Here is a 22,341-nt window from a genome sequence, read left to right as displayed (position 1 = left end):
TTTGTCAAGTGGGCAGTTTGCCTTATCTCTCTCTGAGTGACCACAGTCACTCCTCCGTGGGAGGGGACATCTGCTGATAACAGCTATTGAATGTCTCTGCATGGCTGATAAGAACTACAGCATCCCATTGGGAGATGTGAGCCCAGAGGGAGGAGCCAAGCATTCCTACCCAGATATAATCTGGAGATTCTGGAACACCAGCACAGCTTCTCCACTGGATTTCCCAGAGGAACAGCAGCTGCCTCTTCTTCCACTGGATTCCCAGAGGAACACTACACCCTTTTCTACAGGATCCCTGCTCCAGCAGAACCACCCCTGACACTGCAGGAGGGCTGCAGCCACAATTCCAATGGGACTGCTACCAACACCCTGACCCACAGGGTGTCATGTTGGGTTCTGACTCTGTGTTGTTTTAGTTTACTGCATTGTTTATTTTATCCTTTTATTTTCTTCCCGATTAAAGAACTGTTATTTCCTACTCCCATAATTTTTGTTGCCTGAGAGCCCCTTAATGTAAAATTTATAGCAATTCAGAGAGAAGAGGGGTTCATTTTCTCCATTCCAGGGGAGGCTCCTGCCTTCCTTAGCACACACCTGGCTCTCCAAACCGAGACAACCACCCAAAACGAGGGATGGCACCACCCTCACACAGGCTTTGAGTGGGTGAAGGAAATGAAGGAAATGCCAGCCCAGAGGGCAGGGCAGGAGCAGCACACTCACATCTGTCTGTACCATCTGGCAGCGCTGGGCGCGGATGCGGCTGACAAAGCCGTAGACATCGACCTTCCTCTCCGTGTGCATCATGTCCAGCATGGCGTCGATGACGATGAAGGTGCCCGTGCGGCCCACCCCGGCACTGCACGACAAAGGTGGGGACATTGGCAAGGAATTCTTCCCTGGGAGGGTGCTGAGCCCTGGCACAGGTGCCCAGAGCAGCTGTGGCTGCCCCTGGTAGTGTCCCAGGCCAGGCTGGACAGGGCCTGGAGCAACCTGGGACAGTGGGAGGTGTCCCTGCCCATGGCAGGGGTGGCACTGGATGGAATTTAAGGTCTGTTCCCAAACCATTCCATCATTCTCAAGCTGTGACTTTTCTCACTTTTACCCCAGTCCCTCTCTGGGCAGGGTTAAGTGGGATACTGGCAAGGAATTCTTCCCTGGGAAGGTGAGGAGGCCCAGGCACAACGTGCCCAGAGAAGCTGTGGCTGTCCCTGGATCCCTGGCAGTGCCCAAGGCCAGGCTGGGCAGGGCTTGGAGCAACCTAGGATAGTGAATGGTGTCGCTGGCCACGGTGGGGATGGGACTGAATTGTCTTCAATGAGAACAGCAGACATGAAATGAAGACAAAGCTCTTGGAATCAGCTGGGGAGTCACCAAGCCCCAAGTGGGAGACAGAGATAATGGAAGGGGAGCATAGTGCACCCCACAGTGTACCCTCCACCCTCTGCCATGGCCTGGTTTGGGGCAGAGGAAGGGGATGCTGAGCTGTCCAGGGAAAGGACCTGCTCAACACTGGGACTCCCTTTCTCTTAAGCCAGAGCAGAAACCAGCAGAGAGGGTCATACAGGGCTGGTTGCCCATCTGTGTCCTTTCTTCTTGCTTCCCAAGAAGAAAAAAAAAATGAACTTGGGACAGGCAAACATGGCCATCTATGCCTTTAACCATGGGGCTTCTCCTTACTGCAATGTGGAAACCCCTGTGGCTCCCCCAGGGTTGCTGCTGTGCCTGAAACCACTCAAGGTGACGCCAGTCTCCTTGGCCATTGCTCCAAGCAATCTGTCAGGTCAGTAATACCTTCTCCCAAAGAGGGATCTTATCTTCTCATGCCAAGGGAGATGCCAGCAGTGCTCACCTTGGCTCACTCAGCATCCAGCCAACCCAAATTACTCCTCCAGATGAGTTGTAACACCCTAAAATCAGTGATTCCAAGAACTTCCTTCAATTCATGCATTTTTTTTCCATGTCCCCATGAGGAACATCCCAGTTTAACATAGGAAAATTAAATAAAGATAATGAAAAAGTCCTGACTGAAAAAACAAAATTCCTTTTAAATAGGAGATGCTTTCCAGGACTCACCTGCAGTGCACCACTATGGCCCCTGCATATTGGGGATTGCAGGTCTTCACCTTCTTCAGGAATTTCAGCATCCCAATGGGGGTGAAGGGCACCCCAAAGTCAGGCCAGCTGGTGAAGTGGAACTGGGTCACCAGGCGCTGAGGCTTCTTGTTTGTGACATCTCCCACCTGCAGGGCAAAGGAGGGCTCAGGTTAAGGGGAAACACTCAGCTTTCCCCTCTTCCCCCAAAATGAAGACAGAGAGGGAGATGCAGACCCGAGATGGAGCTTAAGCAGCAGCATCCACAGCTGAAAGGGCATGGACTCAGGCTCTGGGACAGATCAGTCTCTAAAAACATGACATTTTCACCACATCCCACATCTGAGGGGTGTGAGATGCCAGCCTGTGGATCCAGCCTGGCAGCAGCTGCCATGTTTCATCCCCAACAAGCTCAAACAGAAGCTGCTCCTCCATCCTTTCCCACTCCTCTGGCCAGATCATCCTCGGATTAAAGGCAGGAGAGGAAAACACACACATCCAGGCCATTGGAGTGAAACATGAGGCTTAGGAGGATCATCCTCAAAGTCCAGACAGGTTTACAGTCACCAACTCTTCCCTGCCTGCTTCTGAGAGAGGCAGGAAAACAAACAGAGTGACTAAAACACCCAGAGTCTCCTTGGAGGACAAGGAAATGTGGTGACAGATGGGAAAGCAATCAAACCCAACACATACAGCACTGGATTTTGTCTCAGCTGAGGGGATAAATCTGATTATTTTCAGGCATTAAGTGTCTGTGGGTGAGAGCAGGAACAAACACTGCTAACAGCAGTTGCTGGAGTACTTCAGGATGGAATTTCAGCCCTGGCATCCCTCAGCTTCCCTGCTCTCAGCACGGCCATGTGGTACCACTGAGAACACGCTCTTGGGAGGAATAAATTCCTAACAACTCTGGTTAAAAACGGGTGCTGGGGGTCATTTCATGCCAACTCTGCTCTCACAGAGCCTTGGAGGAGTTGAGCTAACACCTTTGGGATGCCCAGAGTGGAGAGGGGAGGGATGGGATGGGGAGGTGGCCCCTGGCACCTGCTGGATGCAGAACTTGCGCACGGTGTAATCCACCAGCACGGTCACGTCCTCCACGGACACTCGGATGTTCCCGTAGGTCCAGCAGCCCTGGTCTGGCCAGTACTGAGCACATTTACACTGGGGGGGGAAAAAAACAGGTGCAGGTGAGCTTTGGACACCCTCCCAAGGCTGGGAATGGCTCCAGGACATGCCCATAGGGTCAAATCCCAGCCTGTGAAAGCTTCTGGCACCGACCTCTTTCCTCTCCTTCAGGTTGGTCACCATGACAATTGTCGCTGTGTTTTGCTCCCAAATCATCCTCCAAAAATCGTTCACTGTTTCTTCCTTTGGTCCTGAGGGGAAGGAAAAACAAGAAGTCCTCTTTAGGATCAACCTCTCACAATATGGGGCCAAACCCCAGCATATGAGGTCACACATCAGGGATGATCCAACACATTTTTTGCCAATAGGTCACAGGAGGTGCTGTGGTGTCTGGGCATGCCTGATCCAAGGAATAATCCTATCACACGATACCTGGAGTGTTTGGATTTGTTTTATGGTCAGGAGTTCCACATTTAGCTCAAGAAAGGGAAATCAGACAAACAGAGCACGGACTTGCCCAAGGTCACCCAGGGGAATTGTGGCTGTCCCAGAGTCCTGCCCTGGGACTTTGGGTTTCAGCCATGGGATCCCATTTCAGTGTGGCACAGGAATAGTTCCCTGCTGCCTGCCAGACACGAAGCTAACTCAGTCTACACTCCCTTGCCAAGCCTGAGGCTCAGGGTGAGCCAAGAGAACAGCAGAGCCAAAGCTTAACCTGAGCCTGGAAGTGCTGAGGGACCTGATCCAGCCTCCTTCTCCAGCCAGAGCCAGGGAAAGTGGCCAGGAATGCCCTGACCCACTGGCAAGTCCAGAGAGGAAACACAAAGCACTCCCATGGGCAGGTAACATCCTGTTGCTGACATGATCCACACCCTCTGAGTGGGAATTTTGGTTTTAGGGATGTGTTTGGACTTCTGAAGATCATAAGGATGCTCCTCTCTATCTCATCCCTGGGAGTGTTCAATGGAGCTTGGAGCAACCTGGGATAGTGGGAGGTGTCCCTGTCCATGGCAGTAGGGTGGAATGAGATGAGCTTTGAGGTCCTTTCCAGCCCAAACCATCCCATGATTGTGTGATTTGCGGGATTTAATTAAGCAGCTTCCAGAAGTCACAACACCCTCCAGCAATGGGACTGCACAGGAAGGACTTCACTCTGTCCATCAAGACATTCAGCACTGCTCTTTAACTGGGAAAATCATTTTGGGAACAATCTGTGGAGCAGCCAGGCCTCCTTTTGACCAGGGGAGCTCTGCAAGATGCTGTGCTGTGGGTAGAGGGGCACAGCTCCACTGAGCAGGGGGACCCATCCCAGCTGCCCCCAACAGAGCAATGGGAATACTCAATAATTTACCTTGTGCAGCAATGAATTTGTTTTTCTCTTGGTACCCCTGCAAGAAAAGAAGAAAAAAGAAGAAAAATTAATATTTCTCTAACAGAGTCATTAAATGCATCTACAGGAACAAACAGAGCTGGCATCTGCTCTGCTGCTCATTCTCCCTTGTACAGAGAAGGGGCTGCAGCCTCTGAGGGGAGAATCAGCTCCAAAGATGGGCTGAAATCATTGAGAATCCTTGTGAAAAGGGCTGTTTTACCACAGGAACTCCCCCCATGCTCACATAATACAGGAATGACCCCACTTGTTGGCACAAGGCACTAATGAAGGGCTGACACCCCTTCCACTGCAGTGGACCCTGCATCCAGAGCATCACGTGAAAATCAGCATTGATCCTTGGAAAAGAGGGGCTGTAGAACTCATAGGGACTGGTTTTGTGTATTTTATTTACTGGGGAGGGAAGGAAAAAGCTCTTTTGATTCTTGTTTTGCTTCACGTGCCTGCATCTCTCACATGACCCTTCCAGCTGTTGGTGACAACCACAAAGGACCCATCTCCTCCCAGGGGCACAGCAGGGCAATGCTGCTTCCATTTCAGCTGGATTCCTTGATTTCTCCTCCACCCCCCTCTCACATCCAGCCCTGCAAGCACTGATGATCAACTGGCCACATTCTCCAAGGATTTCAAACCCTGGGGATGTGGCACTTGGGGACATGGTTTAGTGCTGGGAGAATGGTTGGACTGTGGTTCTTAGAGGGCTTTTCCAACCTCAAAGATTCTATGATTTTTCAGCTGTTTGTTGATCAGAAATGCCCAGCTCCAGCAGGAGTGATTCCCCAGCCCTCTCCAAAGCCTGCTTGGCTTTGCTCTGGCAGGGATTTCCCCTCCACACCCCAAAACTCACATTGATGAAGGAGGCGTTGATGTAGTCGGAGTCGGGGACCCCTTCCACAGGAGTCAGGTGAACCCTGGAATGATCATCTGGAGGGAAATTAAAACTCTGCATTAAAGACAACCCTCTCCACTCTGCTGCTACCTGGTCTAGTGAGAATCCAGGCGTTGGAGTGGAGCCCACACTCCTGGCTGTGCTGCAAAAACAGCTTATGCCCCCAAATTCCTCCTGCTCAAACCCAGAGAGGTCCTAGATCTTGTCCAAGGTATTTTTTTTCCTCCAGAGTGCATATCTGAGCAAATCCCAAGCCAGCCCACTGCCCAATGCCACCAGGCAAGAGTTGTCCCTTCTGGCATTTCCCATTCCTTTCACTCTCCACGGCCTCCTGGCTCCATGGAGCTTCTCCTCACAGGTATCCAAAGCTAAAGCAGACACAGCCACCCACCTGGGAGGTGAAATGCCCTCATCTGCATTAAAGACAACCCCCTCCACTCTGCTGCTACCTGGTCTAGTGAGAATCCAGGTGTTGGAGTGGAGCCCACACTCCTGGCTCTGCTGCAGAAACACCTTTATGCCCCCAAATTCCTCTTGCTCAAACCCAGAGAAGTCCAAGATCTTGTCCAAGGTAGTTTTCCTTCTGCAGAGTGGATATTTGAGGGCACTCCAAGCCAGCCCACTGCCCAATGCCACCAGGCAAGAGTTGTCCCTTCTGGCATTTCCCATTCCTTTCACTCTCCACGCCCTCCTGGCTCCATGGAGCTTCTCCTCACAGGTATCCAAAGCTAAAGCAGACTCAGTCACCCACCTGGGAGGTGAAATGCCCTCATCTGTGCCCTTGCCCATCCCAAAATCAGGAATGGGGAGCCCTGGCAGGAGCCCCTGAGTGTTTCCCCCACCATCCAACCAGCTCTGACACGTACAGGGCAAAATGTTCACATATCTGTTCTTCTCCTTGTTCTCCTCCTTGGAAGCAGCTTCACACGTGGCCTGGATGGGACAGGCTGGGAGAGCCTGAAATGGCAGGAAAAAAAGGATTTTCCATGAGGTTTTCATGGCACAGCAGGAAAAATGTGCTGGCAAATGCCACATCTGAGCATCCTGCCCCTCTGGATGTGTCCCCACCACCCACAGCCCTCACCTCCACCCCAGCAGCAACTTTCAATGTGACAATTTAAATAGCTGGGCTGGACTAGAGAGAGCCAATCCCTTTGGAAAGAGATCTGCAATCTCCTGACCCATGGACACGAGGTGGCAGCAAAGCTTCCAGCTCTGAACCCACTCAGCAGCACCAATGAGCTCATTCCTGATTCCAGCCCACGGAGGTTTCTGTGAGATTCCCTCATTAACAGTGCTGCTAATTGTGATCTGATTAAGCCCCCACGGCCCCAGCCCACCCAGTGATGGCAGGAGCATCCCCAGGGGGCTTTTGGTGGGGGTGGGAGGGCTGGGGTGACAGGGGACACTGTCCCTGGGTTTCCCAGCTGAGCACAGGAGGTGCTTCCCCAGCACTTATTCCACATCCTCTCTGAACAGCAAAGAATGTTCTGGAGGTATCCACCATCCCTTCCTCCAGCTGACAGGATGGCAGGAAGTGTCCAGGGCAATCAGGTATTTATAACCCTAAAAATCCCCCTCCCTGGGCATTCATTGCACCTATTTGGTTTCATCAAAGCATGGCCTGGAAAGGGATCAAGTTTTGTAGCAGCTGGACAAAGTGCAGGAGCTTTTTTTTTATCTTCTCCTCGTTCTCATGGTGCCACATCATGGTTTGGACCTGGGCTGGGAGCAGAGATCTGATGAGGAGCAACTGAGGGGGATGGAAAGGGGCTCAGCCTGGAGCAAAGCAGGCTCAGGGGGGACCTTGTGGCTCTGCACAGCTCCTGACAGGAGGGGACAGCCAGGGGAAATTTGGCTCTGCTTCCAGGGAACAGGGACAGGAGGAGAGGGAACAATCTTAAATTGTGCAAGGGGAGGTTTAGATTGGATATTTAGGAAAATATTTTCACTGAAAGAGTTGTCAAGCCACAACACCAGCCCCAGCAGTCTGGGGAGTCACCATCCTTGAAAGTGTTAAAGAAGCCAAAAGTGTAGATGTGGCACTGATGTGGCACTTGGGGACATGGTTTAGTGGTGATCTTGGCAGTGCTGGGTTAATGGTTGGACTTGATAATCTTGGAGGGAGATTATCAGATTACCAGCTGGAAAAGAGATAATATTTTCCAGCCTTAATGAACCTACCCTATTCTATTCTATTCTATTCTATTCTATTCTATTCTATTCCATTCCATTCCATTCCATTCCATTCTTTTTGTATTGACAAGGCAAAACAGATCCATTGTCACAAGCTGCAAAGCCCAGCAATGTCCAGAAGAGGTTGTGGCCATCCCTGAAGAAATGCTCTGGGCTCATGGGACAAGCACAATGCCTGAACTCCTCACAGCTGAAGGCCAGCCTTTGTCCCACACACTGTCACCATTGTGTTTCAGGGTTAACAGCTCACTGAAATAAGAGGGCTCATTCCTGTTTCTCTGTCAAAGCTTTCTTTTGCTTGGTTGTGGATTTAAGGCCGTGAGGACTGGGAGGTGGGGGGCAGAGCTTCGGAGGCAACCAGCAAGCAGGGGAGCTCTGGAGAACCCCAAGACATCCAGGATCATTCCTGAACCCAGGAAAATGTAACTCTGAAGAGCTGTTTGCTAGAAACCCTCTGCTTTCTGCTTTCTGCAGTAAGCATGAGGGTGAACAGTTTGTCACAGATTTAAGGACTGAATCAGCCCTGCCACCACTCAGCCTTTAAGAAACCCCCTGGATTGCAAGGCAATGTGAGTATTCTACTGCCATCTTCCAGAGGTGGGACAGTATCTTCTGTTCATTGCGCAGTTTTCTTTATCTCTTCCACAGCCAATCCTCCCTCCAGGAGATCTCTGCTGTTCATGGGCCATTAATTATTAATTATCTTCTGTTCATGCCAGTGAGTGTCCCTGCAGGGCTGATCCAATTCCACCATCCTATGGGGAGATGCTCCGCCCAGGGGAGGAGCCAAGCATTCCTACCTGGATCCAATCTGAGGTTTGGGACACCCCAGCAGCCTTTGCCCACTGCATTGCCAGAGGAGCAGCTTTCTGCTGCCCTGCATTGCCAGAGGGAGCCCAGGCCCATCTGCAGCAGCCCTGGAGCTGCAGAGGAAAACTCCCCCCTTGTGCAGGATCCCTGCTGCAGCAGAGCCACAGCTGGCACTGCAGGAGGGCTGAGCCCCCATGGGATGGGGCTGGGACACCACCCTGACACACAGGGGGCAGGGCATGGTCTGATTCTGGCAGTGATTTTAATACTGCACTGTTTATTTTATTTTTATTTTCTTCCCTAATAAAGAACTGTTATTCCTGCTCCCATATCTTTGCCTGACAGGCCCTTAATTTCAAAATCATAATAATTCATATGGAGGGGGTTTACATTTCCCATTTCAGAGGGGGCTCCTGCCCTCCTTAGCATACATCTGTCTGTTCAAACCGAGAAAGAGTCCCTGAGTTTGGGCTGGAAGAGACCTCAGAGATCACCTCATTCCACCTCCCTCCATGGGCAGAGACACTGCAGGGAGTGCTGGACATTGCTGGAGCCTGGAGAGGAGCACCAGGGCAGCCCAAGCACCTCCGCAGTGTAGCAGAGCTCACTGAAGGCAGCCAGAACAACGTGTGCTGAGCCTGTCTCACCCAGACCTGCTCCAGGACAGACACCCTGACCCTGCCCTCTGTGCTTCCTGCTGCCATATCTTTGCCTGAGAGTGTAGAAAAGGCATTTTGTGCTGTTCTTGTGAGCCAGCAAAGGCTTCCTAAAGAGAAAGAAAGCCCCATATCTCTCTGGAGGAGGACACCAAGGCTATCCCCATGACAATTAAAAAGAAAGTTAATAAGATACGGACTTTAGCTGAATCACAGAATGACATGGCTCCTTCTCCACCTATTGAGAACTTTGTTTCTTTCTTATGACCAATGGAGAGTGAATGTGTCTGTTAAATAAATGTAAACACCTTGAAAAACTGTAGAGGCAACATGTTGCTATAATAATCTCTCTTAGGCACCCTTCTGATGGAGTCTTGGCGCTTTGTGCTGTGTTGCAGCGACATCAGAGACCCTTAATTTCAAAATTACAACAATTCGGAGGGAGCAGGTTTACATTTCCCATTTCAGGGGGGTTTCCTGCCTTCCTTAGCACACACCTCTCTTTCCAAACCAAGAAGCAGGCCCTAAACCCAGCCCTGAGGGCAGCAGCAGGGATACTCACGTTGAACTCCTCCCTGAAGAGCTTGTTGTCATCGGCCATGCGGCGATTGATCTCCTCCTCCAGCTTGTCCACGGGCAGCGGGGGGTACTTGCGGTTGGTGCTGGGCGAGCGGGCCAGCAGGGGCATGCTCTGGGGCTCTGCAAGGACACCCAGGGGTTACAGACGGATAACGCATGGAAAGTAACGTTGTAGTAACAATAATGGATGGATAGTAACATTATAGTAACTATAATGCATGGAGAGTAACATTATAGTAACTACCATGGATGGATAGTAACACTATGGTAACTAGAATGGGCAGATAGTAACAGTATAGTAACTACCATGGATGGATAGTAACATTATAGTAACTATAATGATGGATAGTAACATTGTAGTAACTATAATGGATGGACAGTAACATGGTAACTAGAATGGATGGATATTAACATTATGGAAACTAGAATGGATGGATAGTAACATTACAGCAACTGCAATGGATGGATAGTAACATTATAGTAACTATAATGCATGGATAGTAACATTATAGTAACTATAATGGATGGATAATGCTATAGAAACAAGATGACCCCCAGTGGCAGGGAGGAATGTTGAGGAGGACCCCATCTTATCAGAGGGCTAATTAATTACTTTATTATACTGTATGATTATATATTATATTACATTATAGATAATATATATATTATAGATATGATATATAATATTACATTATATATAATACATAATACATTACATATAACATAATATTATATTATATACAAGATATAAAATATATATAATATATATATATATAAATATAATATTATATTACATTACATCTAAACTGAATCTGCCAAGCACTCCACTGCACAGAATCTCGTGACTGTCAGCTGACACACACACACCTGGATTCCATTGGTCAGTGAATCAAGACACTCACACCAGAATCCAATCAATTCCCTTCAGGTGAACAATATTCCACCATGCATTCCACTTGTGAACAACCCAGGAATAGTAAATGATATAAGAATTGTTTTTTGTTTCTCTGAGGTTCAGAGAATGTGAAAACCCAGAAACATTCTTGGGAAGAATTGTGCCTTGCTTTACTCTGGGAAGAGAAATGTGGTGACGGTTGGCTCTGGCAATTAAGGGATGACAATTGTGTGAACATTAAGAAAAGCTTTAGTGATGTATGGTTATGTTATTGTGGTTCAGATGTCCTCTGTTCTCCCCACAGTTCCCTTTCCCCCTGTATTGTTGCCATCACACACCCTGGGCTGTCCAGGACAGGTGCAAAGAAGCTGCACAGGTGTCCCTGGCATGGGGCAGTGGGAATGGAAAAGCTTGGGGGTGCTCAGGGGGTGAGGCAGGGCAACACCTGACCCCCAATCCAGTTACAGGAAAGCAGTTTGCACTGATAAATGGCACAGAAGAGCTGACTGACAGACCTTGGGAGGGGCCAGGGCTGGCTGATGCAACCCCCAGGGCTATAAAAGATGAGCATCCATCTTGAAGATGAACTGGCCATGTGGTACTCATGAGGGCAGCTCCCAGTGCTGTGAATTTTTCCTGATGTAGTCCTTTTGTTGTATTTTTAAGGTTTAATAAACCTTTTTAAATTTTCAAAGTGAGCAGTTGTCTCTCACACAGGGGTCACAGGGGCCACCAGCTGTGCCCTGTGGCCAGCACTGCCCAGCCAGGCCCAGGGGAGCACAGGGACCCCACATGTGCCACTTTCAGGGCTGTCCTTGTGTCTGCACAGAATAGTTTGGGTTGGAGGGGATGTTAAAGAGCATCTTGGTCCAACAGCTTCCACCAGACCAGGCTGCTCTGAGCACAGTGACACCTGGCTTGTGGCAGCACTGGGGTGGCAGCAGGGCCAGGGCAGTGCCTGTCCCCTGTGCTGGCACTGCTGGGGCACCTCCAGTCCTGAGGGCACTTCTGGGCTTCTCACAAAAAGACCTTGAGGGGCTGGAGGGTGTCCAGAGAAGGGAATGGACATTGGGGAAGGGTCTGGAGCACCAGGAGGGGCTGAGGGAGCTGGAAAAGGGCTCAGTCTGGAGAAAAGGAGGCTCAGGGGGGACCTTGTGGCTCTGAGGGGACAGCTGGGGGGTTCGGGCTCTGCTCCCAGGGAACAGGGACAGGAGCAGAGGGAACAGCCTCAGGCTGGGCCAGGGGAGCTTTAGGTTGGACATCTAGGAAAATTTCTTCATGGAAAGGGTGTCCAGCCCAGGGCAGTGGTGGAGTCCCCATCCCTGAAGGGATACAAAAGCTGTGTGGAGGTGGCACTTGGGGACATGGTCAGTGGATGCCTTGGCAGTGCTGGGGGATTGGATGATCTTAAAGGACTTTTCAAATTCCAAAAAATCAGAGATCCTATGATGTTTAACACTCTGGGATCTACACTCTCCCAGGGGCAGCACAGGGCACTGAGGACAAGCCAATGATGGGCTTGGAGACCCCCTGGCTTTGAATTCCAACTTCTCCCTCTGTCCCATGGAAAGTCTGGCACCACCACTGTGAAACAACTCCCAGGAGGGCACAGCAGAAGCAGCTGCTGCTTGTGCAGCTCAGCAGAGCCCAGAAAGGCCATGTGAGGGTTACACCAGCACAGCTGAGCATTTATGAAGTTCACACCTCAGTTTACAGTGAGGTAAGGTGGCAGGGAAGGTCTTAGCAGCCAACATAAAATAAAAAAGGTGCTGAATTCCAGTTAGTGCTTCTCAGAAGGTGTTTGGTTTATGTGGAAGGAGTGCTGAAAAAGCATCTGAACTGAGTTTAAGAGGCCTCTTCTGATCTTAATCAGTGCCTACACATGGATGGAGATGCCCAACTTCAGACCCTCAATATCAGCTCCGGCTCACAGCTCAGGGGTAGAAGAATTTAAACATTAAACAAGGCTTTAAAATGCATCTGTGCATGTTTAGGAGGTACAAATATGTTTTTATAATGAAAATAAATGTATTCCCTTTTTTCTCCTGGAAATGTTAGTTTGGAGTCCAGAGTTAGTGTGAAGATCTGAGTTTTAATCAGAGACCATCCTAATCTGAGAGAGCAGAAAAATATTTAATTACTCCCCAGAGATGTGGCTTTTTTTTTTCAAAAAAGGTTCTCATTTGAGTCAAAGAAACACTGTGAAAACTCAAGAGGAACGTGAGTAGTGATTTTGGAAGTGATCACCCATTTTAATATCAACCACTCGAGGGCAAACATTGAATCAGTGGAACGAAAGCTGGGAAATAAACCTTCATTCTGTGAAAGTCTACCAAACCCATGGAGAACATGGAACAAAGGAGGTCAGGAAACAACAACAACAACAAAATAGAAATGAAAAAATATTTGCCTACAAAAATAAAAGGTGGGGGAGAGCCTGTGCGGCAGCAGGTGGACTCACCTGTGTCGTCTGTCCGGCCGTTGGACAGTCGGAAGGAGTTGGAGTGGCTCCCTGCCTGCTTGTATTTCTTGAACCTGCCAAGGAGAATTGGGGTGGAAAAGTCAGTAAATATCCACCAGGAAGCCCTGATCCCCTCCCAGATGAGACCTAAGTAAGAATGAATATTGACAAAAGGAGTAGGACACTAAAAGGTAGCAAAAATCTGAAATTCTGAAGAAAGGAAGTTATTGGTTCAGATTCTACCTATTTTTTACTTTGATCTAATAGCAGAAAAAATATAAAGAGCAGAAAAAACTTCTGTAGCAATATCTCACTTCTTCCTTATGATGGAAGAAAACTCTTTATATATAGTTTGCTCAAGGGATATATGCAAAACAGATTTAATCCAGCTGCCTATTACTGTGTGAAAAAGAACAACAATGATGTGGAGAAGGCCACACAGGAATAAAGGATGATTTTGGTAACAGCACAATGACTCAACTTACTACAGGTGAGAATTTATGTGCGTAATCAAAACCATCCAGAAACACCCAAAGAGCTCTTTCCCTTTTTTTTTTGCCACACTTTCTCAAGGCTTCGTGGATGAGCTGGTGGGTCCAGGAGGCTGCAGGAACTCTGAAATCCTGCCTGTGAGCAGAGCTTTTCACTGAGCACATCTGGAACAGCTGCAGGAACCCAGGGAGAGCTGGAAACCAGGAGAAGCTTTAAGGGTGCTCCTTCCAGAGGGCACCCCAAGGAGTCCCTGCTCCCTGGGCTGACCCAGCAGAGCACACAAAGCCCAGGTTGATCTGTCCTGCAGCAAATCCCTGCTCCATGTGCTGTTAACTTGGAGCAGCTGCTCATGCTCCTTTTGCCTGAAATTTGGAGTTTTGCTGAATCATTGGGCAGTGAACACAAACCCTTTCTTTCAGGGCTGGAAGCCAGGTGGGAAGGACTCAAACTCTGCTGCTGCTGCTGAACTCCTGAGGCAAAACTCTCCTCAGGTTCACTGCTGTGAGGGCAGGCCTGGAGCCAGGAGACACAGGGGAGTTTTCCACTGCTAAGGAAATTGGTTTTTCTATTTTTTTAAAGCTTACTTAATCACCAAACTGGTGAGTAAATGAAAATGTTTACTGCAGGTGAATAAAGACATTCTTAGTTATGCTTTCAGGAGCTGGGAATGCTTCATTTTGAGCAGGGCAGATGCTTGGATTCAAAAAAATGGACCTAAGAAGGTTTTATTTCTAAAAACTGGACTTAAGAAGGATTGAATTTAAATTACTATCACTCCTCACAAGTTCCTGCAATTCACAGTGAAAGGTTCACAGTGAGGTTTAGTACCCAAAACAGTTTGGATGTTGGATCCTGCTTGCTATCAAGATGGGAATCAAGGAATAGCACATTGAAAGGACTTTGTGTTCAGCTTCCCTGGATTACTCAATCCATCATTTGCAGCCTCACCTGCTTTTTCCCCACACTGACAGGGCTTCAGTTCAATCCACCCTGCTAAAAGTGACATTTTGAAAGGCAGAACAGGAATACCCCACAGGAGGAGCAGCTTTGCAGAGAAAGGAATGAGCATCATTCACCAGATAACCCCAGACATCATTTTCATTCATTGTCCTTCCAGGTTTCTTTTCAAAGCACCAGCTGTGTCAGCCTTTAGAGCTTGGGAGACAGCACAAAAGGCTCATTCCTGTTCATTCAGGAATTATTTCTGTCAAACAAGGCAATCCAGCATTAAAGCAGCTCTTACCTCAACATGTACAGAACAATAATAATAAATACTATGACTAGGAGGGAGGACAGGGCCACCATCACAGCTATAATGGGAGTCTCATCTGCAAGAGGAAGAGAAAGGTGTGGTTATGGACACTGGAAAACATCCAGAGCCATCATTTAACAATTTCTGCTTGAAGAACAATTCTGATGATGATATTAGTAATAAAAACATAATAAATAATAAATACCATGAAGTGATGTTGCAATTTTCCAGTCAGAGTGAAAACAGAAAAGGATGAGTGAGCACCATGTGCCTCAGACACTCCCAGGCCAGATTAAAACCTGAAACCACCACTCAGAGCACCTCAATCTTCTCCAAGAGTTGGTCACTGTGAAATTGTGACCTTGCAGATGAAAAGGGTGATGGAGAAAATTCGGACTGGGTTTTTTTGGGATTCCTTCTGCACAACTGAATGGCAGAAAGGGCACGTGATGGCCCAATAGCCACCAGCAGAAATTTCTTCTGTCAGCTGGAAATCTACAAAAAAAAAAATCTACATTTTCTGCCTGAGACTTAAGGGTCCAGAGAAGCTCCTACCAGGCCCATGAGTTTGGTGTAAGGAATGTTTGGTATATGATAAAAAACTTTATATTAAATGGGTGAAAACTGTAACCTCTCTAAGACCCCACAGACACATTTGGAACAACACCACAATTTTGCTTCCAGTTCTTTGTCAAACAGGACGAGAGGACAAAGCTTCCTGCTGCCCCTGGGATCTGAACAGCTGAGATCTGAGATTTGGTGTGGACCAGGCTGCCCAGAGCAGCTGTGGCTGCCCCTGGATCCCTGGGAGTGTCCAAGGCCAGGCTGGATGGGGTTGGAGAAACCTGGGATGGTGGAAGGTGTCTGGGGTAGAACTGGACAGGTTTTAAGCTCCTTTCCAACTCAACCATCTGATGATTCTGTAATTATAGAATAATTTGGGTTGGAAATGACCTCCAGAGACCATCTACCAGTCCAACCCCCTACCCTTTCCTCCCTGGAAATACAGAGTTCAGAGAGCAGGAGAGCTCAGACACCACCAGGCACTCAAGTGTGACCCAATCTGGCTCCCTTGCAGAAGCTCCTCAAGGCCAGGTACCTCACAATTCCCTCAGAAAAACACTTAAATTACTCTGAAACACTCCCATACTGCAGGACCCACAACAGATTTTATTTTTCCTTTAAATAACCCATTTCCATCTCGTGCTGGAGGTCAGTGAATCAGTGGTTGGTGCTGGCAAATCCCCCAGATGGGTTGGAAGCCAAGCAGCTCCAACCAGGGGGGAGAAGGGCCCTGAAGGGCATTTTTTCAGATAAATATGGATGCCAGCCATGCCAGCTGGGGATATTTCCATTTTCCATCAGCTCCATCCATCTGAGGGGGCCACCACACTGTGTCTATATAAGTGGCTGCAGGGCTCGAGCCTTTTCCACCTTCTGTGCATCCATTTCCCTGCAGATCCCTCTCCATGTGGCTCAGCAATTTCAGCCAGCAGATTTCCTCAGCTGGGGTTTATTTTCCCTAATTTTTGTCCATTTCCCTAGTTTTTGCTCCTAGGGGTTTATTTTGTCCATCTCTGAGCTACCTAAGGGAACTCTGATTGTGTTTTTGTGTTTGCTCCTCTGTCTGGTGAGGTTTGGGAATGTTATTTCTATTAAAACATATGACTTTTAAAATATTTTTAAAGTATTTCTATTAAAACATATGATTTTTGTGTCATGATTTCAAGGTAATGACCCAAAGTAGCAAATAAAAAAATTAAATTATCCTGGTTTTGCATGTTTTTGTCCTTCTCATCTACTGCTTTAATGCGGCAACACCTCCCACAGACCAAAAGGAATTTATTGGGAATTCTGCTTTTCCCACAGCCCAAAGGGAATTTATTGGGAATTCTGCCTCTCCCACAGCCCAAAGGGAATTTATTGGGAATTCTGCCTCTCCCACAGCCTAAAAGGAATTCATTGGGAATTCTGCCTCCTGCACACCTCAATAGGTGATGAACCTTGGCATTCCCCATCCCAAAACCAAGAACAGGCTGGTGTTGGCCCAACCACAGCCAGCCCTGGCCCCTCACTGAGACTTCTGAGCACAGCCACCACCTCCATCCTGTGTGCAGGAGAGGAAGAAGAGCTGCCATGCCAAAACCTGTGGTGTTAGGTCATCACTGTCCATTTTTTCCTGCCTTGGCTGGAGTTAAGCTCAGCCTAAGCAGTGCTGGAGCTGCAGGATGCAGATTTGAGGGCAGGGAGGGTGTGCCAGCAGGGTGCAGGGAGTTTGGAGGTTTTTTGGGGTTTTTTTGCAGCTGTTCTTTGCACACATCTGGTGGGATGAGGAGTTGGAGCTTTCCCACCCAGCCCAGGCAGGAAAGGAGCTGGAGGGTCCCCAGCTGCTCCTGCCAGCCCTGCTGAGCTCTGCCAACCCCCCAGAGCTCTTCCAGCCCCAGCCTGGGGGCTTCATGCTGGAAATCCACTGGAAAAGGGACAAGGACTCAACCTTCAGCTCCCCTGGTGCTGCAGCAGCACCCACTGCAGGCCTGAGCTTGGGAGGCAGCAGGAGGATTAAATCTTCTCCTGGTCCCTCTGAGGAGCCACCAGATCCCCCTCTGGAGCTTGGGAGCACGTCCCAGCTGCTGGCAGAGGTGTCACCCAGACCTGGGTGCAGCCATGGCAGAGGGATGGGGCTGGGCAGCCCCTCCCTGCTCACAGCTGGCAACATCTGCCCACAAAACCAGCCACAGAATGGGCTGGGTTGCAAAGGACCTTGGAGATCACCCCACTCCACTCCACCCTCCACCATCCCAGGTTGCTCCAAGCCCCATCCAAGCTGGATTTGGACATTTCCAGGGATGGGGCTGCCACAAATCTCTGGGCATCCCATGCCAGGGCCTCACCACCCTCACAATGAAGACTTTATCCCCAATATATAATCTAAACCTACTCCCAGTTTGAGGCCATTTCCCCTTGTCCCATTTGCTCTTGTTAAAAATCCCTTATTTAATCTGATTTCCTCACTATATTTATAACAATATTAACAATATTAATATAAATCTTGTTAGGAAGTCAGATGTATTCCCATTTCTTTTTCTTTGCCCTCAGGAGCAGGGATGAAGGATGGCAGAGAGAGCACAAAATCAGGCCTAAGCCAGGCCAGACCTGAGGGAATTACACTGAGCATTTCTGCAGAGGCTTAGCCACAATTTCAAATGAGTTCCTTTGGACCTGCATCCCTTTTATTCCCTCTGCTAAGTGGAAGGGAATAAAAGGAGATGCTCAGAGCATCTGTCTGGGTGAGGCAGGCACAGAGAGCAGCACCAGGCAGAGTTTGCAAAGCTGCAGCACCCATCAGAGCCAGGATGAAAACACACACACAGAGGGAGCTGATTCTTCCAGGTGGGAGCCAGCCCAGCTCTGCCCGCTCCTGGAGTGCTAAAGCCATCAGTAATTGCAAATATTCTGGTAGAGATGCCAGTTCTCAGAGCTGAGAGATGGAAAAATGTCCCTAAAGTGCTGTTCTCTTACAAGAAATGGATTTGTGTTACTGCTTGCCAACAGAATGAGGAGAACAATAATTATTCCCATCATCTGCTGGATGGGTTTGGATCAAATTGTGTAAGTCACAGTCAATAAAGACAATTCAGCAGCAAAAAAACCACAACAAACCCAAAAGGAAATATCCTGAATGGCTTTTCAGACTTGGGTCATGCAGCTCTAGGGACGTGCTGACATTCTCAGAGCAGGAACAATTGGTACCTAACAGGACATGTACAAATTGGAATGGGATTGTTTCATTCTAGAAAGAAAAGCTCCACAGAAATTAAGATATCAGTGTGTCACCAGCTCTTTTAAAGAGCTTGAGAGGCTTCATAAAAACACATTTGGAAGTCCTAAGGAGAGCTCTCTGATAGCAGAATGCTTCTGGAATTGTTTTTACTGAGTAAAGAGCAATGAAATGTAACATTCTTACCTCTTCTGTCAGAGTTACCTGCAGAAAAAGAAAACAAAAGTCTCTTAGCAACAAAGGAACAAGACATTTTAGTAAGTCAGGAAGGATCAAAGACCAAGACAGGAATAAATTTAGTAACTCTCATCATCTGCCTGTAAATCTTTCCTTTAAAACACTAGCTATAAAACCAGGATGTTAAAATGAATTTCTGAGTAAGGAAAAAGGAACAAATCCTGAGGTTTTATCAGCAGAACAAGGAGCTGAAGCCAAGCTTTAACATCACTAAACACAACTTACTGTTTAAACCCATAACCAGCAAGTCACTGGTGTAATTCATTAGCACTTAAATATCAGGAGATAACACTGGTGAATCATTTTAAGAGTGTGGCTGAGCCAAGAGCTCAATTAGGAGCAGCTGGGCTCAGGGCTGGGGGCGAGGAGCAGCCAAGGGAAGTCTCTACCTGCTGGGTTGGATGGCTCATCCAGAGGGCACAGGAACAAACCTGTGCCAGGGAGAGCAGAGCAGAGCCTGGCTTTCCTGGCTTTCCTGGCCATGAGCTGGCTGTGAAGAGCTGCAGCACAGGGCTGAGGACAATCCTGGTGGGTTTGGACAAGAGGAACTGCCCCTCCAATGTGTGACCTTCTGGCTCAGTCCCCTTCTTGAGCACCACTTAATTCTTCCATGATAACACCAACATTTCCTAGTAAATCTAATTCAGGGCTGCCCTCATGGCAAGGGCAGCCCTAAAACTGATTTTGTTCCTTGATAAATTACTTGAAGTAAAGAAAGAATTAGGTTTGATCATTTGTTCTCTAGGGTGACATCAAGTGAAAAGCCACTTCTGGCCTTGATGGCGTCGTGGCATGCACCAGGGGAGTTCACCAAAACTGGTAACCCAAATCACAGAAAGGCAGTGGAGACACAAAAATGAATAAATTCAGCCCTGCCATGAGCAGACATCATATTACAAAATCCAGATATTGGCAGCTTAAGGCTTTTGCCTCCATCTCTCCTATATGGAGGCTACATTTATACCAAACTTGGCCCATGTGTGTGTCTGAGGCTCTGCCAGACTCCTTCAAAAAGGGTTTGGGCTGGGAAGGAAGCTGGATGAGCTCAGGGGTGGCAGAACACTACAAAAGCTGAGTTCTGAACTTCCTTCAACCACATCCCTTCCCATGCTGGTAGCAAAGATAACTTCACTGCATCCTCAGGGGCTGTGGCTTCCAAAGATTCCCAGAGGAAGAGAGCACACACATCTCTTGGGAAATTGGTACTTAAGGAATATACACTTGACACCTCCCTGGATTAACTCCACCATCATCTTATTTCAGGGTTTTCTAAACCACAACCAAGTTACCAATCCTGTTTTTCCACTAAATCCCAAGGTCTAGCAGGCACTGCCATCTTCTTGTTGCAAGTTGGAGACACGCAGCACCCAAACTGGGTCTCAAACAATACAATGAGCAAACCATGGCTGAAGAGCAACAGCTCAGCAAAGATTTCTGGTCACCTCACCTCAGCCTCTTTTTGCCTGATTTTTCACTCTTAACCAGGACTGAGCAGGCACAATACATTTTATGGGGTCATTTTAATGATATGCCAAGAGGGGAATGGGATCAGGATGGCAACAGAGACAAATCTCTCTCATCTGGACCTTGTAAAGATTGAAATTGCCCAACTAATGGAGAAAATTGATAATGTAAGGAGAGAATCACAGAATAGTTTGGGTTGGAAGCAAAGATCATCTAATGCACCTGTGGAAAACTTTCACTAGATGATCTTGGCCCAAACCTTTGGTCAGACAAACCTCATCAGAAGAGGTTTGAGAGTCCTCTTGTTTTGCATCACCATGGAATTGTCCCCAAAGCGGTTTTTTGCTCCATTTTGCTCAGCCAGACAAAAGAAAAGCAAAGAAACAACCCCAGAGGCAGGGTGGCCTGGAGAAGGAGAAGAAGGAGAAGGAGAAGAAGGAGAAGAAGGAGAAGGAGAAGGAGAAGGAGAAGAAGGAGAAGGAGAAGGAGGAGAAGGAGGAGAAGGAGAAGAAGGAGAAAAAGGAGAAGAAAAAGAGGAAGAAGAAGAAGAAGAAGCAGAAGAAGAAGAAGAGGAAGAAGAAGAAGAACAAGAACAAGAAGAAGAGGTGGAGGAGGTGCCTACCATTGTGGGAAGCAGAAGAGGTCTCCTGTGTTGTCACCAGCATGCTGAAATTCCTCTCTGTGGTCTCTGCCTCCGTGCTGGGGACGGTGGCGCGTGGGGCCGACGGCGTCACGCTGGGGAGCAGGGATGGGGCTGGAGGCACAGGCTGGGTTGTCCCCAGCGTGGAGGAGATGTTGAGGCTGCCAGTGGTGGCATTGGGGGAGATCCTGGCAGCTGTGGTTGGAGGAGGTTTTGGCGCTGTGGTAGGAACAGTCCCCGGAGTGCTCATGTTGAGTCTGTGTGTGTTGGGCGTGGTCCCATCCTCAGGACCTGCTGTGGGAGCTTTGGTGGGGCTCCTGGGGGAGGTGGACGCTGTTGTGGGTGGCTCTGAGAAGGGAAAAGCACAGGGGAAGCTCTCTGAGATTCTCTTCTATCATACTGAGGGGTTTAGATGCTGAAGATTCATGTGACTGTAACTATAAGGATAAAACACCCAACAAATCCTGAGTGCAGGACAGGAAATGCTCTGCACAGAAGGAGATACAAGTGTCAAAAAAATATAACCTGAACAGGTGCTATTTATGGGGATCAATACTGCTCAGAGCTGAAGCTGTGGGCCCCATTCATGAGCACCTGAAGCTCATCACCCTCTTTCCAACAATTTGTTGGAAATTGGAGGACAGAAGGAATGAGACACTGAGCACATTCCCATTCACTCCTTTGATCCTAAAGATGGGAAAAAAGAGAGATGAGGAGCACAGTTTACCTGTTGTAATGTTGTTAGCACCTACACTTATCAGGCCACTTCCGAGCAAAAGGAGAAAGAGCCACAAATCCATGTTGACCTGGGGAGGAAAGCACAGAACACTTATTAAACCCTGATGCAATATCATCCCAAAATATTCCAAGGTGGGGATGTTGCTGTGCATCTTGTAAAGCTCAGAGGGAGGAGTGGAAGTGTGGCTGGAGTCCCTGCAGGCATCTTATGGGTGAGCTCATACAACCCCAGGGGGAATGAACATGGAGAAATCCCAATCTGGTGGAGCAGCAAAGTGTCCATGGATGAAGCAGGGAATGGGTGAACTGTGGGAGAGCATGAGAAGAACAAGCTGAGCACTAAAACCAAATATCTGGTCTTGAAGGAGATGAATAAATAGTTTATATAGCGGTCTGCAAATGGCTGTACTCTGAGCAAACTCAAAGGCAATTCAGCTGAAGACCATGGCAAAGAGCCTTGATCCCAAATGCCCCAGAAATGGAGGCAGGAATGAATGAGAGGTCAGCTCCCCTTGGCTCACTGACACCTGAAATGTTCCTGGGCAGGGGCAGGACACTCAGCTCCATTCAAACCCTGCTGGATTCCCTGTGTATGTGGTCAGAACAAACACTCACACGTAATCCAAGAAGATCAGCGAGTTCAGG

General features: G+C 48.4%; 1 protein-coding gene across 2 annotated transcripts in view; it reads right to left on the bottom strand.

Moving 5' to 3' along the window:
• Positions 1–22,341, bottom strand: part of PTPRA (protein tyrosine phosphatase receptor type A) — a 132,965-nt gene that overhangs the window by 9,627 nt on the left and 100,997 nt on the right. For both annotated transcript variants that reach the window (XM_054293294.1, XM_054293295.1), the window contains 13 exons: positions 21,686–21,764; positions 20,941–21,306; positions 18,804–18,821; positions 14,831–14,915; positions 13,096–13,169; positions 9,723–9,859; positions 6,365–6,455; positions 5,457–5,533; positions 4,571–4,607; positions 3,373–3,470; positions 3,136–3,255; positions 2,074–2,240; positions 721–856 (listed from right to left, as the gene is read on the bottom strand). In XM_054293294.1, coding sequence (XP_054149269.1) covers positions 721–856; positions 2,074–2,240; positions 3,136–3,255; positions 3,373–3,470; positions 4,571–4,607; positions 5,457–5,533; positions 6,365–6,455; positions 9,723–9,859; positions 13,096–13,169; positions 14,831–14,915; positions 18,804–18,821; positions 20,941–21,306; positions 21,686–21,764 — 1,485 coding nt within the window. The remainder of the gene's footprint in view (positions 1–720; positions 857–2,073; positions 2,241–3,135; positions 3,256–3,372; positions 3,471–4,570; positions 4,608–5,456; positions 5,534–6,364; positions 6,456–9,722; positions 9,860–13,095; positions 13,170–14,830; positions 14,916–18,803; positions 18,822–20,940; positions 21,307–21,685; positions 21,765–22,341) is intronic.

This window comes from Melozone crissalis, unplaced genomic scaffold (genome assembly GCF_028551555.1).
Source record: "Melozone crissalis strain CALT ecotype California unplaced genomic scaffold, PUWL_Pcris_2 ptg000132l_1, whole genome shotgun sequence".
Classification (NCBI taxonomy): domain Eukaryota; kingdom Metazoa; phylum Chordata; class Aves; order Passeriformes; family Passerellidae; genus Melozone; species Melozone crissalis.
Note: the sequence above shows the minus strand (reverse complement) of the source record. Positions and strands in the feature narration are given on the sequence as shown.